The following is a 22,268-nucleotide window of genomic DNA, read 5'->3' as shown; positions in this document are numbered from 1 at the left end:
GAGAAAACAGATGGCAGCTGTACAATTTTCATCATGCAACAGCATCAGCATGACCTGTGACTTGACATAAGGCATTAAAGTACCCGTGACACCAAATGTTTGTCATAAATTTTAATGCATTTTTGGAGAGATAACATAGATAACATATTACAAAAAATCATACCACTGAGATTAACAGTTGTTGAGATATTCACATGTGAAGCAACAGGAAGTGACGTCACTTTCAGAGAGATGAAGAAAAGTCAGAGTTCAAGTAATATTTCTCAATAAACAAAGACCGGGGAGCTTTGACACCATTTCCTGTTTCATTTTGGCTGAGCTAAATTCAAAAGAAAATATGTCAGTTATGACAAAATGGGTAAAATTTCTTCAATAAAAAATGTTTTCTTTGACTTTTTGTATTTGAAAGATACGCACACAGGCACTTTGACAGCTCTCCATTTTCACGGGAAGTTAGCTGCACAAACAGAGCAGCTCATGCAGTTTAAACTTTGCTCCACACTTTCCAGTTTCGAATTGAGACAGCAACCCAGAAAAAATGTTTTCAGCTTCAAAATTTAAATTCATTTATTTATTTGGTCTAGTTGGAGAAATGGCAAATATCCAAAAAAAAAAGTAGACATTTACATTCTTTATTCCTTTCCTTTTTGTTTTTCTTCACAGTCACCTTGCCTGAGGTGGCCTCACCAAAAGAATGCTGGCTATTCAGATTTTTTTTATTGAGAAATTGAAAACCTCTATGTTTTGTGGGTGGGTGGAGTATGTGCAACAAACAGTGAAAAGAATGAATTACCAGCAGTGTTTTACCAGCAATGATTTTTCCAGACCAAAATAAGAGGTGTGGAGGCCTTTTCCCTGGCTCAGAGAGAAGTGCAGGAGTTCACTCAGTTTTGTCCTTTGATAGATACCCTCCTCTGTAAATCCCCACTACTGTTTGCACAACTGCAGCTGAGAATTCTTCAAGTGTGAAAGTGAATTTACATTGAGTCGTATTCTTTACCCCCTAAACTCCATGAATACAAATGTTTTTGGCTGTAGGTCTGAGTGATTAATGCTTGGCTGTGAAGGTGATTGGACAGGCTCTGCTGACAATACAAACAGGCTTTTCCCTTCTTGTCACCTTATCTTTTAATGAAAACTTTTCACATCAGGGTGGATTAAGTCTTGTAAACTGAAGACAAAGATCTCAAACTCACCCCACACCACCTGGACAATCCATCAGGCTACTTAATGAAGCGGGCTGTCTGATTTACAAGAACAGTTTTGACTTTAGGATTACCAATACTGTCAGAGCAGTATGACTGATATCTGCACCAAGGACTTGTAAAAGATCAAGTATCCCCCAGTTTACTGAAAAAGGGTGTTGCCTTATGTGCTCTCTGAATATTTGAGTGCTCCATTAAAGCCTTGCATTTGTTTATTAAGGGTGCTCATGCATAAGTAATAAAGCAGACTGTTTTTTGCTATTGGTGTCACAATATTTGGTTTACATTTCCTACYGAAGCTTGTTAAAAAGCCTGCCAACAAAAAAACAAAACAAACAAACAAACTTCAAAATGTGTGGCTGTGAAAAATATTCCCATAAACGAAAATTGGCAAAACTGACTAAACTGGTGTTTTGATGTATTCACACAATCACTGCATAGGTTAAGCTGTCTGAACTTTCCAAATCTTTGCAAACAAAATGTACTGTTGGCATTTTTATGTTTCTCTCAGCTATAGGATGTACAGACTCTCCTCAAATCCTGCAAAAGTATCGAGTGCACTCGTCTAAACTTTCATTGACTTTTACTATATGTGAACTTAAGAGTTTTGTCTACAAAACTGGAAGTGAAAGGACTTTTTAACTTTTCATTTTTCCTCCATAAAACAGTGTAGACAAAATTATTTATGTGACACTTTGGCCACATTAGCTCAGGAGTAGACTGTACCGTGGCTGTTTGTTTGAGGCTTCATTTTTAGTCCGCTTTTCTGTCTACCTGGCTTATCAGGAATGATGCCAGGGAGTGTTACATGTGGTTGGTTCCCGCTGCGGTATCCTTGGATTTTTATATACCATATCTGATTCTACCAATGCTTTAACCAAATCATTTTGGTTGTCTTAATTTGATTTTGCCTCAGTGGGAAACACCAGTTCTTTTGAAGTTAGAAGTTATGAAACTATTATAAACAGTTACAATATCTGCTGTAGATAGCTTGTTGAATGACCTCAGTCTTGAGACCTGGCAGTTGAGACTTGGTAGACGGTCTAACAGCTAGCTGGAATGGAGCCAAGACCAAAATAATACTGTTGTTATAAAACAACTGCAGTTTCAAATTTTTAATAGTGGCTCATGCAACTTTATAAAATTTTGCACAGCTGATGATTTTGTGTTGTATAGTTATTCCAGTAAAAAAAAATACAACAACTATGAAATCCTGCTAAAGCTGCAAAAGAAGTTCTAATTAAATGAATATAAAGACTGTTGTTTTGCATAAATTGTTATGAAATATTTGAGACTGAAGATGTTTTAAAGTGACAAAATTTTCACACAAATTAGTCATTAGCTTTTTGGTTTCATAAGAACTAAAGTGTTCAATCATTCCTATCAAAGCAGTGTGTTGATTATCCTATAATAATAATAATAATAATAATAATAATAATAATAATATAATAATAATAAGTCTTATATAAAAGATCTGAACTACTGTTTCTGTGCTGTATTCTCAACACTAGTGGAAAAAGTAAAGAAAAAACTTTATTACTTCAGTCTTTAATTAATTTTCTAAAGTAGACAGACGTATTTCCTGAAATGATTACTCAGATCTCTCGGTGCTGCTCACTGAACGGAAGCTCGACAGCCGACACATTCCCACCTGCTGCTGCTGTGTGTTCATGAGACCAGCTGGAGGAGCAGGGAGACACAGAGACAGCCAGGGACGACTGGGAAGCTGCATATTTAGAGAAGTGAAATTTCACTCGTTATTCCTGGATGACAGGGTCTCAAGACAGAGGCCCACCTGCCTCCGACACCATTTGAATAAGGACAAGTCAGCTTTGAGTATGAAGGATAAACTCTATGTTGGCTTGATTGAAATGCAGGACCCCTGCAGAGGTGAAATCATGTTGCTGCGTCAGAACATTGGGATACTTACAGCTCCTGACACCATTTATTTGCTCTAAAGAATTCTAACACATTCAGTAAATAAAGGTCAATCATTCCTTAAAGTAAACAGTTTGTTACCTTTCATGTTATATGTTTAAACTAAGAACCTGTTATGCTGTAATTACAGAGTTGTAGCTTTTTCGGTCAAACCTTGAAAATAACATTATGCATAATCTCTTTAAAAATTGCAAAATGTCATGCTCAGAGTTTGTGTTCTGGATGACTCTCAGCTACAACCGCTTCATAATTTAGCTCAGTATCTGTAAAATTGATTCAGGTAGAGCCGTTGATGTGTTGGCTTGTATCAAAAAGCCATGGTGGCCAGCTTGAGTTGTGATGACTCCAAAACTTCAATAATTGTAAAAGTGCAACTGCTGATTGTTTTATAAAATCCACACAGTGCTGTATCAGTTATTTTGCTAACAGAGAGGAAAAAAATTGACTTAAACAATTAATAACTAGATGCACTCGAAGGGCGCAAACCTCCGCCAAGGCCAATTTCCCTTTTGCTGCAAATCGTTCAAAAAATTCCCGGATCCGGATCGTGATCCGGATCATCACCAAAAAATTAAAAAAAAAGGTGTATTCCTTTGGCCAATACTCACATGTGGTAAAAATTTCATGAAAATCCGTCCAGAAGTTGTGGAGTAATTTTGTCCACAGACATACAGACATATGCGACTGAAAGCATAACCTCTTTGGTGAATGTTATATATATATATATATATATATGTTTGTGTTGAATGTGATTTATTACATTTTTAGTCATATATGTGTGTTTGTGTACACGTGCTTTACAGTGACTATAAAGGTAATAAATTACATACAACACAGGGACTGGAACAGCATCAGATTAAAGAAAACATTTTGCCATAATAGAAAAAAAACAGAATAAACATATTTTTAAGAAAACCTTAGTGTTATCCATCAGATAACAGACTTGAACGGGGGGTCGGGTGAGTTAGCTAGCTTACTTTTCCGATACAGGTGTGGGGAAAAAAAATCCAAAACCATAAACATAAATTCTTAGGACGCGCAGACCGATCAAATCATCAAATTGATCTTTTGTTACATGAAAGTTAGTTAAAACAGTAACTTTTTAAATTTTAAAATAAATTGGTTTAAAGTTTTCTTTCCATGCGCCTTCTTGATTGGTTTTCTACACCGCTTCAGGCAATCCCGTTGGATGTCTAATGTCGTGGGGGGATGACCTGTCTACAAATGATCCCGTGTGATTGGAAGTCTACAGTCAGCTTCCTTGAAGCTGATTGGCTGTCTACAGAGTCTACAGTTCTACGGTGGATTATTTCCCCTATCATAAAAAAAAAAAAAAAAAAATTCCTGCATCCGGATCGTCACCAAAATTTAATGGATTGTTCCTTGGGCTAATACCCACCTTGTCCCCAGACAGACAGATAGACAGACAGACAGACAGACAGACATGCGCGACTGAAAACATTACTTCCTGCCTTGGCGGAGGTAATAAAGATTTGACTAAACATTTGGCATGAGTTGCACTTTGAGTATGTGTTGGGGATGACTCAGCTTTTACCAGACCAAGGTTGTAGCTTAATATGTGTTTATTTATCTAAGTTATAGATTATTATTTTGTGTTTTTAAGTTCAATTAGCAGCGGCAGCCATCCTGAAGTTCATTCAAATTTGTCCAGTGTATCATGGCATTTTTTGGAAACACACAGACCCAGGCAAAAACCTGTCCTGATGCATCTCAGTAATCCAGGAAGAAAAATCAAAAAGAAAAAAAAATAAGTAGATCCTCTGGACGGGTTCTTCTTTAATGAAACGTTTTGTCTCTTCTCCAAGAAACTTCTTCAGTCTGAGGAGTTTCAGGTGAAACTCAGCCTTCAGCTCTGCCTCCACATGGTGGACAAACAGGTTGGTCATTTCCTGCTTTTGTCGTACAGCAGCAGGCCATAATTAATGATGAGTAAACAGCTGACCCAAATAGAAGAGAGGGAGAAAAAAAAAAGCACGCCTAGAATTTTACATGATAGCATGAGATATTCGATTTCCATTTCCGGCCTCTCAGCTTACCATGACTCTTACATAAGCAGAAACAACAGGTGTTAGCAATAGACACCATTAGGCCCAACAGACGAGAAGGCTGGGAGTACATGATATCAGTGCTGTCTTTGTATATGTGTGTGTGTGTGTTTATGAGAGTTTGTTTCATGTTGTGCCCATTGCTTGCATGCACGCTGTTGCTTCAGATGTCCCTTGTCAGGCGCCACTTCATGTGCTAAATTTGACCCTGCTTCCCCCGAGCTTTCTAAAGTGCCTTTGGATCAAGGTGATCTACAGTATGTCCCTTAGGTGAGCACGTCCAGCCAACAGGATGTGAGGGCAGGCCAAGCATGCAGCAGGAATTTTACCTCCATGTTTGGTTTCTGCTCTGCCGCGCGCAGAGATTTACACTGAGGAGTCTGGTGGATTTCTTCTATGGAGGTTCATGCTGGAAAGCAGATAAAGTTGTGTTTTGGGATGAGAACATCTGTGTGTTTGATCAGTCGATGTATGGTTAACGCTGGCTTCTGCACCCAGGACACGTCTTGTGTGTGATGAGTTTAGTTAGGAACTCTTCAACTCATTTTACTTGTTCAGACTTGTTCAAAGTTCTGTAGAGTCAYACGTTCATGCAAAATTATTGCTGATATTTGCACTTTCTCTGAGTTTCAGTTTGRATGGTGACTTCCTGACCACATTTAAGACAACCATGTTGTTTTGATTTCTAAACCATGTATAGTTTGTTATTCTAACTACATCATTGTGTGTAAACCTAACCATGTGGTAATGGCAAATGGCAAAGTATTGAGGGAAACTGAAATTTGACAAAAAAGTACATGGAACATCTTGTCCATTTTGAACTAAAGTTTAATTTAATAGGCTTTACTTTTCCACCTCAGTTCAGCCACCTCATTAACCCTAACCCTTTGGTTGTTACATTTAAAAAAAATACCTCTAAATGCTGTTTTTTTTCCCTAATATTTTGAAGACCAGTGTATAAGGCACTGTTTGTGCAAAAATGAGATACTGCTGACAATTTGAGTAATTGAAGCTTTTTTGTTATGAATGAGTGAAACTGACATGATTAAAATTAAAAGCAGAAATATATAAATGGCTCAATAAATAAAGAGGTACACCTAAAATACACCAATTTGTTTAAAAACAGAGAAATTTACCTCATTGACCTTCATTATTTCCCCTCCTTTTTTCAGTCTTCCATAGCCTAGTCTTTGTAGCCTAAATGCTGGGTTAATTTATACAATACATGGTGGTCAATGCAGTGGATATAAATTTACTTTGTTGTTATTGTACATGCATGGCTTTAGATTAGTGGTACTCTGGCTGATTTGTTGGCACAGATTTCTTTTATTTTGGGTGATCTGCAATCGGCCGATACTTCCGTGAGAAACTAATATTTTCCACCAATCTTATCCCCTCTGCAAAGATCTTAAAATTATCCACTGTCCCCTTTTGCTCTGCTGTAAGTGCTACCTAATGTCCAGTTGAAACAAGTTTGTAATTTTTCAAAGTTATTGTACAATGTTTTTCAGTAAGAAAGAATTGGAACATTGAAGGTGTTTCATGACCCTGTAACACCTGACAGTTTCAGTTACAAAAAAAATATATATATATCAGTATCGTCTAAAATTAGTATCAGCAGGTCAGACTTTTAAAGATTGATGATCGGCCAGAAAACTGCAATCGGTACACCCCTANTGAGTCACATTTTGCCATGTTGCTCTCTAAAGACTTATCATTGACACACCACAGCTGTATTTGAGCTCATTTATTATATATATATATATATATCAGTATCGTCTAAAATTAGTATCAGCAGGTCAGACTTTTAAAGATTGATGATCGGCCAGAAAACTGCAATCGGTACACCCCTAATTTAAAGTGTAGTTTCACATTAGCCTCTTAGACAATGATGTATCAGACACTCTTCTTGACTTATAATAATACACAGTTTTTAATTGTTTTAAGCCTCATGCCTCCTACTAATGAATATAGATTCAAAAAAATATTAAATAAAAGACAAAGTAAGGAAAAAACATTAGAAAAGGTAAATTTTGTTCATGTGAGCAGAMAAATGAATAAAGAAAACAAAAATTGGAGTTTTCTTGTCCTGAGTTTGTTATTTTAAGATGTTCTTAAAATAAAAAAAACATAATCTTGAATGTGCTAATGTGTTAATTTAGTTTTAATAAAATTTGAATGTGTTGTTTTAATATCTTATAAGGGCTGTTGTTTTGATTTGGCACTGCAGAGCATCTGTTTCTGATTGTAGGCTCCTTGAATCTTTAAGTGTTTAGTTCAATAAGTAGAACTTGTGTTTTCTTTGGGATTTGTTTATGGCAGGTCTGTGTGATAAAATCAGCAAGCAGTGCAAACATGACGCCACTTAGCACAAGAACTGCATCTTTAAAAAAAAAAACAGGAAACAAAAATATTGCTCAAGATGAAAATACCACACCAGAGTTTAGCTTTGGATGCTTAGGGTTTCAACTTTAAACCGTTGGGCTTAATGGGCTCTGTTTATGTTTTGTCTTTTCCTCTATTTAGAAAAAAACAGATCAAATGCCGGTCTGTTAAATTGTACATATAACAGTATTTGATTTGTTGTTGTAAGTCTTTTTTATTCCATACTTTCCCTGTTTTTAAATGTGAGTAACCAAACTGAGCTGAGAGCAGCTTTTTAGGTTAGGACAGGATCGACAGAAACTTATCACCTATAAGCTAAAACAACAGATTTGATGTGACATTTCACTGAGGAGATTTGTCATTAGTGATCGGTCCCACCTTAGTGTGACTGACGCAGCTTCTTTAGTGATCCTTGTCTGCTTTCAGCAGTAATTGATTTTGTCAGAGGACTGCCAGGTCTCTCATTGTGCTTGTCCAAAGGTCAGAGGGAAGCAGAAAGGTCTGTTTTATAGAAGGAAAATGAGTCATGGTTTGGGCTGTCAGACCTTCCTGTATGTTTTCAGTGATGTATTTAGTCAAATATATTTAGTCATATTTGAGTATTCTCATTAGGAAAGTTGAATAGTCTGCCAATTTAATATTAGAGTTACTGCATCTGGTGACTAAAAATGCAGCAATAGTGATGCAGATTATTGTTTTTTTAATTTAAAAGCTGATTGATACAGTTTAAACCATATAGCAGAGGCAATTATTTTTTCTAAAGAGCTACATACAGAACTAAGTCTGTTGCAGAGGGTCAGACTAACCGGCTAAACTCAATTTAGCCAAATATAAATTTTATTGATCATATGAATTCAATTCTTTTAAGCTAGAGCAGAAATTTCAACTATGTTTTAATGAACATCTGAACGGTTCTTAGTGAAAATTTAAACTTTAAATTTATATTTAATGTAATAAGAGCACAATTTACTGTGGAAACAAAACTTCACATATATTTTCAAGGTTTTAACACCAGCATTAACTATGCTAATGGATTTTTTTGTAGCTTTCTTTCTGTGAAAGGATTTTAGTTCAACTGAGCTGAAGTCATGCAGGCTGGTCAGAGGAATAGTCTTTTGCCCACCTGTGCAAAAATAAAAATAAAAACACACGAACTTCACATGTGGAAATAACACACGTTAAATTAACACACAGCAGAAGTGAAACGAGTTATCGCCTCACAGAAAGAAGGTCAACAATTCACTTCCTGGCTGGGGCCTCTCTCTGCGTGGCGTTCACATGTTCTCTTTGTGCACACGTGGGTTCTCTCCAGGTACTCTGATTTCCTTACACTGAACAAAAACATGCATGTTAAAGTGTGAATGGTTGCCTTTGTTCTCTCTGTGTGTCCCTGGGATGGACTTGCGAGCTGTCCAGAATGTGTCTTCTTGTACAGTGACTTCCTCACAACTCAGAGAGGAAMATGTTTGCAAACAAATAGGATGGATTGCCATGTGTAACTTGTGCTTATCTTCCTTGTAATTTTGTAACAAAAAAAACATTAGAAATTATATATTTGGAGAAACATGGTTCTTTTTTAAAAAGTGTTTTTCTCATGTTTCCTTTGAGACTTTGGAATAACATGCTCTTGTGGTCTCCTGATTTTCCACATATAATCAGTGTTTTTGATTTGCACCCTTAATGAGTGTCCAAATTTAACTTTGTAAAAAAATGTTTAAAAGGAGAGTGCACATTGATCAACATTCAAATGTATAATGGCGACGGAGTTATCACAGTTGCTTGTTTTTATCCATTGTCCTGACAAAATACAAATAAAATCACTTTATAAGACAATACAACAACTGATAAAACAATCCATAAAAATAAACCACGCAAACATCTCACTCTAAAACGGGGCTGTTCACCAGGGGCCTTGTGCTCAAAGACTTGCATGGATTTCTTATTGAATCGTGGCATACAATCAAATCCAGAAAATGGCGTACGCACAAAAAAATAAAAAATAAAAAATCCAGTACGCACATTTATTTTGTAGACATCCCACTTAACGTGGAACTGAGCGCACCCGAGACTCCTCCCCTGACACGCCTTCATTTACACATGTTAAACAGATGCAAATTATTTCCTGCATGTGTGATGAACATGTTTGAGTGATCCCAGTACGATCAGAAATGATTTCTAGATCCAGGAAAATGATGAATTAAATATAATGTGAGTGAAAAAAAATTCCTAAGTAAGAATAGGAGTAAAATATGTTTGTCACACATAAAAGGACAAGTGATTATGYGTCTGTGTGTGTGCGTGAAGCTACTGCGGTGCGCACCCGGCGCAGCCCTCCATTCTGAGCCTGGAAATATTAACTTTGAGCAGGAGTTTAATAACATAATTACTGTAAATACAGAGGAACTCCGATGTTTGGTAGAACATAGATCTTTGTTTATTTAATAGTTGTTATGAAGAAACAAGTCGTTGGCACCTCAGTGGAGAGTTTTCATGATGTTGGCGATTTAAATTTTAAAATCGTATGGATGAGGCCGTTCCATTCGGCATGGCTCAGCTTTGGGTGGATTGGACTGGCACAGACCCGACTGGTGTGTCAGCCCCTTGTGGAACTCCAGTGTGAGTGCTGCCACTGCACGTGGGGCTGCGCACATTTCCACTTTCATTTCAGTCTTGACACATCTAGAGTTTTGGGTGGAAAAGGGCGTATGCACCATTAGCTACGTTTACATGGACATAAGTAATCAGATTAAACGGCCGCTCGGAATAAAAATGCATCATGTCAACAGCCCGTTCCGATTATTCTGATCCGATTGAGCTCGATCCGAATGAATTTTTAATCCAAATGAGAGGGGTGGGTCATGCCGATTGATAATCGGAATGACGTGCATGTAAACACTTAATCGGATCATCTTAATCTGATTGTAGAAAACTGACCTGAGTGMRCATGTCTTCTGACTTTCATTCACCCGGTTCTGCTCTTAGAGGAGGTGGGGCAGCAGCGCTCCAGCTGCGCTGCACCGCGCAGAACTTTTCCTCCACGCTCTCTTAACAGATGAAAAAGGAAACAAACAGCAGACGTTGCTTCGYAAAAAATAAAAATAAAAAACACGTATTGCTTCATCTGCAGCTCAACCGAAGAGTAACGGCGTCTCTACCGTTATTAAAAGCTGACACAGGTCCGTCCTGAGCGCACAGAAGAGCTTTGTTTACGGTTGTAACACGGAAGTAGAGCTGAAAGTTTACAACACTGCGCATGTCTAGACTTCTATTCTGAATAAAACTCCGGTGCATGTAAATACTTGTCATGATCGGATTGCGTCCACGTAAACAGTACATTCGGATTATTTAATCCAAATACATTTCAATCTGATCAAAACATTGTGTGCATGTAAACATAGCCAGAGATACATGAGCCCCCTGGTCACTCGCCACATCTGGCCTCCAGGTGACTTCCATCCTGTATGCCAATGAGTTAAATTTTAGGGAATTTTTTTAATTTAACTTAAATAGATTTCATATAATTTGTAAGTTAACAATTTATGTTTCAGTACAAAAAAATGTAAAAAAGATTTAGTCAAATTTAGTCAAATTTTAAGTTTCTTTTTAAAAACAGTCCTGGTAGTACAGATATTATGTTAGTTTTAGACTTGTAAATTTAACTCTTTTGACAACCCTATAGACAAAGCTTCCTTTAACTGTAAGTCTGAATGATTGTTTTCAACAAGTTGTTCAGCCGTGGCTCAGACAACAGCTGATTGAACATCTCATCTAATATTGTCCTTGCTTTCCCTTTCCTTCCATCCCTCCCAGGACCGATTGGTAGGCGGAGTATTTCAAACGCTGCCAGGGTGGTGAAATGTCACAAAGTATCAGGGCTCAGTGCGGTGATCCCAGGGAACTTCACGTGGAGCTTTTGAGGCTCGTGTTGGTCGAAACCCCTGAAAATGATACCGTTGTTAAGACTTTGATGATTGAAAATAAATGTGCCTTTGCCTTATTTTTATACCAGGCCTRGTTTTGTCTCAGAGACAAGTTTCACTCTTCTTGTTGGCTCAAAAACAAATGAACAACTTTTTTATGTCATAGATATATTTCTGCTTCACCCTATGGAGTAATAAAGACATGTACACTCTGTATTTCTAACACATAGGATGTAAATTCTAACTGAATTAACAACAAAGCTCCCATGGCAAGATACCAAAACTGTTTATATTCTACAGTAATGACCCGCTTTGATCTCAAGAGCAATCTAGGAATGTTGTGATGAATTCTCTATTTCATTTTGTCTCTTTTTCTCTGTCTTACAGGACCTCCAGTAAGTAAACCTGATGCCCTTTGTGACCTGCATGTGGTAAAGTTGACTTTATTTCTGCATTTTGCTCTAAAGTATGCTGTTAGAATCACAGCATCCCCTAGAAAAAAATCAGTGATAAAACTCCATCAATCTTATCTGGATACAATGATAATCTGTGCAAAAGCTTTTTACATGACCTGTTTTGTTCTCCCGTGAACCAAACATTTTTATGTTTTCCAGCTGCCTTTATTCTCTACACATGGTAGAAACTGATAATGATGAATGAGTGATAAGTAGCTGGAATATTTGTGTGGAGTTTAAATGTTCTAAGTTAGTTTCCAGTTAAAATTAAGACATTACTTGAAAATGTGAATCAAAATGTTCCTGGTTTGAGATCATTTCTGGGATTTGCTACTCTTGCCTACTGTGTTTTGATATAAATTTAGGCCTCTTTCAGTTCTGTAAAATAAGTCAATCACAGCTTTAACTTGATGGTAAAATAGTAAAAGTGTGTTAGAAAGAACATCCTGACTCAGTGACACGTGAACTGGGAACACTGGCCCAAACATCTGGCTGTTTTTGTGACGCTGACTTTAACTTTTGTCCAGCAAAGTCAGTTCTTCTCACCTCTTCCAAATATCCCTCCCTGGAAAAAATGAGAGRTAGTTCCTGTACCGGAGATTTTGGGGCCCTTAAGGCCGGACCGTAGGACTGACTTTCAACGCATTCAGTTTTATACAAACATTTTTCCACTTCTTAACACCATGTCTTAGAGATTTTTTTTCCTTTTAGTTTTTCCTACATGTAAACTTACCGAGATAAAGTTGTAATTTCAAGATTTACAGAGTTTTGATGTAACATCTCTTTCACCAAAGAATGCCAGACCAGGCCTGGTGCCAGAGGCAGTTTTTGACTGGTTTTCTGACTGAGATCAACTCAAAGCTGTGTCTTTGTGTCCCTTATTATATCTTACCCAGTAAATGTTTAATCGTCCTTTTGTTTTATGTGGAGTTTCTATAGAGAAAAAAAATTGCAGGGAGACATTTTATATTGCAATCTTTGTATCTGACTCCTTTATCCTAAATTTTAATATAACCAATATAACAAAAAAACATGTTTTTTTAAACCTAGTCAAGATTTTGTTGTCCCTGACATTAGCTACATTTAGATGGACATAAGTAATCAGAATAAACTGCCAATCAAAATAAAAATGCTTCATGTAAACACCCCAATCTGATCTGATTCAGATCAGAATGAATTTGTAATCTGAATGAGAGGGGTGTTTTATGCCAACTGTTAATCTGAATGTAAACCCTTATTCTCATCATGTTATTCTGGTTGTGGAAAACTGCCCTGACTGCACATGTCAACCGGATGTATTTTTGCCTGGCTAGATGCTAATATGTCGGGGAAGCAATTGGTCGGATAGCAATACAACATTGCTATTATAAACTTTGAAAGAGTTTAAAATAATTGGACGCTCTGATGGTTGAAAGTGTAGGAACACTGAAAGCAGTAACATCTCCAACTTTATTAAAAACTGGTGTGGGTCCATTCTGAGCACTGAAAATACATTTGTTCATCACAAAGTAGAACTACTTTTTCTGTTTTTTAGGGAAAGTTTGCAACTCTGCTCATGACAGTGCTTCTATTCTGAATAAAAGCCTGATGCATGTGTGCCAATGCTCGTCATGATTGGATTAATTCATTTGTTGCCCATATAAGTGATACATTCAGATTATTTCATCTGAATACATTTGAAACCAATTTTGCGCATGTGAGTCATTTTAGATTAAGTATCTGATTCCCAGTCCAATAAAAGCCCTGACTTGTAGATCACATAACATGAATACATTAAAGAGATGATTAGTTGTAACATTAGACTTTATTTGATAAACATGTTTTTTAACTGCAATTTATAGTCTGTGAAAATACAGTAGGCTGTTTGGTTTAGTATTTTTTTTTAAATTTATTGTAACATGGACAGAACCATTTTATTTCCACGCAAAGCATTCTGGGTAAATGATGACGTCTACTAGGTCATTGGCGCGAGGCTGCTAGCAAGCTTTATCAATCCTGAAGGTTAATCCTGAACAATATCTGACAATCGGCTCTTTTAAATGAAACCAGAGAGCGTTGACRGAGAGGAGAAGGTAGAAATGACTCAGCCTGTAACTGAAAATATDGATGGAGGACAACAGAGCTGCTTCATGGAAGAAGAACCCCAGCTTAGCCTGTTAGCCTCAGCACTGACAGGAAAGCTAACAAGTTAAACTGAGGTCCTCCATCCATATTTTCAGTTGCAGTCTGAGTCATTTTTGCGTTCACCTCTGTCATGTGGATGGAGGACCTCAGTGACGAGAGGAGAATGTGTAGCGCTGAGCTAATACATATGTATTGTGATGGAGTCGGGGCTAATGCTAAATCTAACAGGCTAAGCTGAGGTTCTTCTTCCATGAAGCAGCTCTGTTGTCCTCCATCCATATTTTCAGTTACAGGCTGAGTCATTTCTACCTTCTCCTCTCTGTCAACGCTCTCTGGTTTCATTTAAAAGAGTCAATCGTCAAATATTGTCCAAGATTAACCTTCAGGGTGGATATAGCTCACTAGCAGCCTTGCACCAAGGACCTATCCACGTCATCATTTACCCAGAATGCTTTGTGTGTAAATAAAATGGCCCCGTTCGTGTAATATATTTTTAAACTTTTAGTTTAAAAATTATAAAAACTTAACAGCCTACAGTATTTTTACAGTCTTTATTTGACAGTTAAAATAAATGTTTATCAAATAAAGTTTAATGCTACAACTAATTGTGGATCCCTTTATTAAAGTTCCTAAAATCATTGGCATAACATGTGGTGCCAACAGCTCCAACAGGTGATGAAAAAAAAAAACTAGTTTCACCACTACAGTGATATTTTGACAACCAGATCATTTTTTCATCTATTTTGCCTTTTCACTATCCCAAGAAAACCTCTCTTAAGAGCACAGGCATCAAACTCCGGTCCTGCTTGTTTTGTTCATTTCTCTGCTCCAGTGGTGGGCAGCGCTAAACTAAAAATTAGTTCCACTAGCCGTAAAACACTAACTCAAATATTTAGGTCTACTAATTCTAAAGCACTATTGCACTGAAAGTTTTAGCCAAAGCTAATTCTAAAGCACTAAAATAACCCAATCAACCCATGACCATTCACACGACAACATGAGTCACATTTTGCCATGTTGCTCTCTAAAGACTTATCATTGACACACCACAGCTGTATTTGAGCTCATTTATTATATATATATATATATATCACCCTCAGCTGTTAACATTAATGTTGATCAATAACATTTATAGACCTCAGTTAGTGCTTTTAAATTTAGCCTATAAGATTAGCAATTTCTAATCCACTAAGAAATTTTAAAATTAGCAAAAGCCCGAAAACACTAATCAGGAAATTAGTTCCCTTATTAGTGCTTTAGTGCTTTAGGAGAACCTGTGAAACCCACCACTCCTCTGCTCCAACACACCTGGTTCAGTGATCACCTCTTCAAATTCTGTAAAAACCTGTCACTCACCCAGTCATGCAAATCAGGTGTGTTGGAGCAAAGAAACAAGGAAACTGCAGGATAACGACCTTCAAGAACTGGAGGGCTTTAGGTTTTCCTCTAAAATGTGCTGTTTAGCCATGCTAACTTCAAAACGTAGCTGGGTAAGCTTGACGTTCTCAACTAAGTGTTTAGATTTTAAACGTATTCTTAAATTGGTTGTATTTAATATAACTCTGTTACTACCACCTCAAGACACACCCTAATTGAAAATGTTGCAAATAACTACTAAAATGCCTTTAAAAAACACATACTACTGYAAACATGTTAACACCTTACATCACAATGTTTTACAACAACCGTAATGAGGCGGATGTAAAACTTTAGACAGTCCAACAGCGATTAAGAGCAAAGTGTGGACAACTGCTCTAAAACTGATCAATGAAAAATTTGATCAAAACTTAGATGTGATACTACCTTGGGACGTCTCTGCTTTTAAACAATAGTAGTGATGGGATTAATGGCTCTTTGAAGGGATCCGGATCTTGGRGAGCCGTTTGCTTCATTGAGCCGTTCAAAAGAGCCGTAGGATTTTGAACAAGTTACATCATCACGTATGGTGACATGATGACGTCATCATGTTACYAGGGTGGAACCATRTGTTTTGTCAAGCAAGAAAGCCCCCTCCCCCATTCTCATGAGCTTCTGCACTCCACCGCTCTGCCTGTTTTCCGTGAAAAAGCAAAGTGGGGGTGATTTAAGGATGAAAAAATAAAGATTATATGAAGAATAAAATAAAAAGAACTACAAACGGCTCGTTACGGCCCACGACTTGGCTCCTGTCGTTCGTTGTAAAGAGTTGTTCAAAAGMTTCGGATTGTTCGTGAACGTCACATCACTAAACAATAGTCCTGTCTGTGAAGGCTCCTTATAATGCATACTGGCATTTCAGATCACTGATCTGGACAGAAATTAATACTCTGTTACATATCCCACATAGAAATACAGCAGATRGAAAACCATTCACACTCACATTTAATTTAGAGGAGTCAATAGATATGTTTTTGGACTTCAGAAGTACTTTTTTTAAAATAAAGTTTAAAAAACAAATGATGGCACAAAACTGAAAGTGCCAGAAGGACCTTATGTACCTGTAATCTAGTATACACTTGAGTCTTGTTAACAAGCACTAAAATAAATTAACAAAAGACCGTTAGACACAAATTATCTCCCAAGGTTATACAAATAGAGATTCATCACAAGCTGTGAAAACCCCAAAACACACGAGAGGGTTCACGGTTCTAAATGAGACAAATATTCAATGAAGCTCAAYWATAYTTCTTAGTTTACACAMGAACAAATCWCCTTTCATTATTTTCTGTCTTTGTGTACTGTACACATTGAAGTGGTAGTAACAATGGAGTAAATTAAATGTCTCTGCTGCACACCCCAAATCACTTCATATTGAGCAGAGAAGTACCCWGGAGACTGTGCAAACCACGTGCAATTGCCAAATGTACCCAAACTTCCTCTCCTACTCCTTCAGCAGCACTTTGTCAAATGGGAGCCACATGTTGGAGGGTTACTGTGTAATTCAAGTGAAGGGTTCCTTCCGGCATGCGGTGACCTTTGCTCCTTGCAGGCTGTCCCTGGAGAGCTAGTGGCTGATGGGCAGGCACCCATGTGTAGCATGTTCACACTCAGCTACTGGAAGTGCACCTTCATGCGCTGCTTTCTGCTTGTTAGGCTCTTTTAAAGAAAAGCTCTAAATATGACTCATCATTTTAACACGGGTTCAAAACACATTTGTTTATTTAAAGCACAGAATGTAATATCTTTACGAATCCAGTGAATGGATTCAGATAAGCTGTGTCCAAATTCTGAGGCTGGGTCCTCCGAAGCACTACTCGGTCTAGGTGGGCCGTGTCCTTGGTAGACCGCGATCGAAATTAGAAAAATATCAGTATGCTAGTATTATTAATATAAAAGAGCAGCATGGCGGCTCAGTGGTTAGCACGGATGCATCACAGCAAGAACGTCCTGGGTTCGATCCCCGCTTCAGACCTGGGGTGTTTCTTTGCAGAGTTTGCATGTTCTCATCGTGCTTTTATGGGTTTTCTCCATGTACTCCGGTTTCCTCCACACTCTTAAAACATGTACAATAGGTTGSCTTCAGGCCCAGGTCACCCTTGAAAAAGCGATCTGTGATCTCAGTGGGACTTGCCTGTATAAATAACGACAAATAAATAAAATAAAACAAAAAAATAACAGCTTAAAGGTAGTGTTTCAAGAGCCTATCATGGTTATTTCGCTCATTTTATTTCTGACAACAATAATATTTAAAAACATGTCTATACAAATGACAAAAGCATTAATAACACAACCGCCTGAAACTTTTAATTTAATGTATTCCTTTCTCTCGCTTCGGCCGCCATTACTAGCAGAAAAAAATCTTGCAATGCATTATGGGATATGGTGGGCCAAGAAGGATCCATTGGACCTGTCCTTCAAATTGGGACAAAAGAAGGACACATTTGTCCACCGCATCGGAGGAGTCTTTGGATTTGAACAGTCTCTGGTGTGGTGCTCTGACTTAATTAAGCGGCTGACGAAATTGGCTTTTCGGTGGACCCGTCTTCTGAATTTGGACATAGCCATATTCACGCACAGTGTCAGCATCATAATAGCTCATTCTTTTCACAAATCACATACTAACAGTGTGGTCTAAATAGCATGCAAAAACCTTGTCATTAAAACCTGCAATGTTTTGAACTGTTGGCCTTAAGGTTAGTTTTAAAGCTTGGTTTTTATTACAGCTAAATTTGTTATAGGTGTTTTTTTATGCAGCAGTCAACCCAAACATTTTAAAAACCGTGAACACTCAGGACTAAACAGTGGTTCTGATGGTCAAAGTGACACATTTTGCAAAAGACTCTAACATTTCAAATCTGAAACAAAAGTCAAAATTGCCTTCAAACAACACAACTTGCAAGACTTTAATCATTAGATGAACAACAAAATATAACACTCTTTGTGGCCTATTAGATTCCTTTTATGCTATTTGTTATCTTTCTACACAGGCTTTGTCAAATTTTCCAAGAATTGGATCCAGAATCAGAAATGCTTTGATGCAAATTTTATGGATTTCATGATATTTTTTAAAACCCTGGCTGAAAACTGAAATACTGTAAATATAAATAAAATAAATTGGAGAGGAAGCAATTACAGTTGCCCAAGTTTCTTCTGAAACATGAGTCCTTCCAGCTACACCTCCACCGTCACCTCACACACAGACTCCTTTTCCTCACAATCCTCCAGCTCTGACTCAATTTCTTTTGTCTGGACTTCCTCAATGCTGGAAAAGAACAACACAGATGTGGCACCTTTTGAAGACTGCTGGTTTCTGAGTGAGGATTTTTGAGAAGGAGGGTCAAACAGGTGCTTCAGTGATTTCATTCTGACCTAGGTTGCTTCTAACTGTCAGAAACAAGTGATGTCTGTTTGGTCTCCAGAGCTAAAACAAAGGAGCTTGTGTTCACTGTTTTGCAAAAGGATGGAAAAAAAAATTCTATGAAAATGGGTTAACACACTTGAAAAAGGTGACTTCTGCTCTCCTGAGATGGTGATGATGAAAATTGAGTGGATCACAGTTTCTTTTAGTGAAGAAAAAAAGAATTCTTATAAGAGTTTTTAGGAATGACATTTAGTAGAACGTCTGTTACAGAAGAGAGTACAAGAGAACTTTTATTTCTTTGATTGCTCATAAAATTGATTCCACACATTTGAGAATTTAATAGATTCCTTATGCAGTTAAGATTTTTTGAAGCTAGGTTTCCTCAGGTAGATACAACAGAGGGAAAACTAACACAATAAAAATCATTGGGGCTTTCACACAGAACAAACAGGTGACAGGTGAGTGAAGGATTTGAACCGAGAGCGCAGACACACGAGGACTTGAAAAGAGAATACTAAAAATACTTGAATAAAAAAAAAATAAATTAATAAAGCTTACAAAACACAGGAGACACGTGAATGAACACATAGGAAACTAGAACATCAAGATTGCAGCCAAAATAAAATGAACTCTTGATAAAGTGAAGGTAATAGCTTGAATATATGGAGCAGATTTTGATGAGGTATTGGAAGCAGCTGAGCTGATTGGAGATTGGCAACAGGTGTGAGGCAGACTGGCTGTGTTGAAYAGTGTCGGAAAATGTGAAACCAACTGTAAATGAACCAAACATGACTCAGAGTACAAATCTATTGATGTCTACTGTAGGTGTGCTTAGTGAAAAAAAAAAAGAATAAGTGAGACAAAGGATTTCAGCTGTAATGAAATTGTTTTCTTTTGTCCACAGTCAATACTGCATTAAAATTATAGTCAAATGCCGTCAAATGATTAATATTTTTAATCTGATTAATCCCAAAATAGCTGTGAATTAATCATGATTWATCTTAAATTTAATATACATTTCTATTGCATATTGATAAAATAAATTACTTGAGTTATTAATTAGTTTTTAATGTTTTTATTTAGAAAACAAAATTGATCTTAGACATGATTTTTTGAATATAAAACAGGACCTAAAAAATGCTCCAAACATATTTGAGTCAGTTAAATTTTGTGCAGAATAATGAGGTTAAATCAATAATTCAAGGATTTTCATTCCAAATGAGAACTACGAGGAATGAAAGATAGATACTAAGGTCACAGTTGTCAGCAAAACATAAATAAATAAAATAAAATAAGCCATAAGAAGACAAAAAGAAAATAAAACTGTACATAATGTGTTACACATAGAGTTATTTTATTTTATTAATTTAACTTTTATTTATCCATGTAAAGTGTTTGAGAACCACTTCTCATTTACAAACATGACCTGGCATGCACTGAGTGCGTTGCAATATACAAACCTACATATTCAGCAGTAAAGTGGTTGTATCTGATTGATTTAATCTATGCCCATGTAGCACTAAAATTAATCAGAGTTAACTCGATTAATTTCACAGCCCTAATGTGTGTGTGTGTGTGTGCGCGCGCGCGCGCGCGCGTGCGTGTGTGTGTGTGTATAAGCATATTATAATGCCATGTAAATAAAGAAATAAAATGTTTGACATGGGAAAGGAACAACCACAAAAACTAGGATTAGGCAGAGTCCATTTTTAATATTTCATTATCTTTCAGTTACCATGTTATTCTGTAATTCCATGGATAGAATATGCAACAGACAAGCAATATGCTACAGTGATTTAAATAAAAAAATACATGAAAGGACTAATGATTTATAATGCCAAGTGGTCCCACCTAAATCTTTTTTTTAATCATCCTACCAGCATATCGGCCATTTCAGGTCCAGTTGGGAGACAACAGACTAYAAATTTTCCAGTTTAAGACTCGATCTGAAGGTGCGATTGTAGCACACAGAGAGGGAAGCAGGTGTTGTTATATTTCCACCATCCTTGTGAATCACAGGCTCTCTACAAAATCCATTCAGTTCTGTTTCTGATTTCTCTTTCATTGTGTGCCCTGCTGCCTCTACCTCATGAGTTTTCACTTTATTGTAACAGACATCCCAGCATCAACGTTTTACAGGTTCTAATGGTGTGCTGCGTCCTTTTTCTCTTCAGTCTCTGACAGCTGCTGCACCATGGACTATGAGGGTAATAAAAGCAGTGACATGTTTTGATAGAGTTGGCTGATGCAATTTACAAGCGTTCTGACATTTAASACATTTTTAAGACATAGACTTTAAAATGAACAGGTCACACACTGGTCAAAGAGCAGCTGAGTTGGTCTGCCATCGTGGCAGGGTCTCTGTTTTTACCTTGAAATGCAACACWCATCCTGCAGTCCCTCTCTTATACAATGAGTGTCGCTAAATAACACATCAGCACAGGAGGAATGGGAGCAGCAGAAGAGTTTACAGGAAGTCCGCTTTTCATACACAAATGTAACTACAGATTATGTGTACAATTTACGATTTGGGACATTTTTCATGTGTRCAACYCACAGACTCAGCTCTACTGCTCATCCCACAAATGCATGTTCCTTACAAATGTGGCACCATTTAAACAGAAAATTAATAGGCTTTCCTACAGTGTAAAATTTATTAAGAAGCATTGTTACAACAAAGAAATAATCTACTAAACACATATTTACTTACTTTTTGTGCTCATATGTAAACCCAAAGAATCCAGAAAGAGAAGAAATGGTACTATCCTGTACATATGTCAACCTAGGACTGCGCGGTATATGCGGTATATGCGGTAGACGGTAGAAACAGTATGAAGTTGGCCTACGGTAGAAATTTACTCTCTACCGTCATATCGTCAATACGTCATCGCACCTGTGTCAACAGGGTTGTTAGTGCAGAGACAACTGAGCAGGAGTTTGAAATATAATGAAGAAATTCTAGCATTTTAAACACGTATAGTGAGAATTAATCCTCAAAATATCCCCCTCCCGCTGTAGAAAAGTTACATCGTGTCATGGGATTATAATCTCTTCCTCTCCTCTCCTCTCCTCTCCTCTCCTCGTCGTGCAGAGCGCTTTAACAACTGTAGTTATTCCACACCCAATTGTCTGAGAAAACAACTTAGAGTAACTTACMCCAAAATTAACTTTTTTTAGCTGATAAACTGTCTAGAATGTGTCTAAAATGTTATATGTACTGGTTCTGTGCTAATTTTGATGTTTTTGTGCGAGACAGATCTTTTAAAGCTGTGGCGCCTCGCCTCTGGAATGAGCTACCTTGCACCATTCGATCTCTGGATTGTATAGACACTTTTAGGAAACAACTTAAGACCCACTTTTTTAAACTTGCTTTTTAGCATAATACTGTGTTTTAT

The 22,268-nt window shown here is 37.2% G+C and overlaps 1 protein-coding gene across 1 annotated transcript in view; it reads left to right on the top strand.

The window, feature by feature from the left end:
- The window catches only part of col13a1 (collagen, type XIII, alpha 1), a 150,233-nt gene that overhangs the window by 51,038 nt on the left and 76,927 nt on the right, over positions 1 to 22,268 (top strand). Inside the window, exon 3 of the mRNA XM_014002722.1 lies at positions 11,902 to 11,909. Within this exon, the coding sequence (XP_013858176.1) occupies positions 11,902 to 11,909 (8 nt within the window). The remainder of the gene's footprint in view (positions 1 to 11,901; positions 11,910 to 22,268) is intronic.

Source organism: Austrofundulus limnaeus, unplaced genomic scaffold (genome assembly GCF_001266775.1).
Source record: "Austrofundulus limnaeus strain Quisiro unplaced genomic scaffold, Austrofundulus_limnaeus-1.0 Scaffold0, whole genome shotgun sequence".
NCBI classification, from domain to species: domain Eukaryota; kingdom Metazoa; phylum Chordata; class Actinopteri; order Cyprinodontiformes; family Rivulidae; genus Austrofundulus; species Austrofundulus limnaeus.
This window is presented reverse-complemented; position numbering and strand designations above follow the sequence as displayed.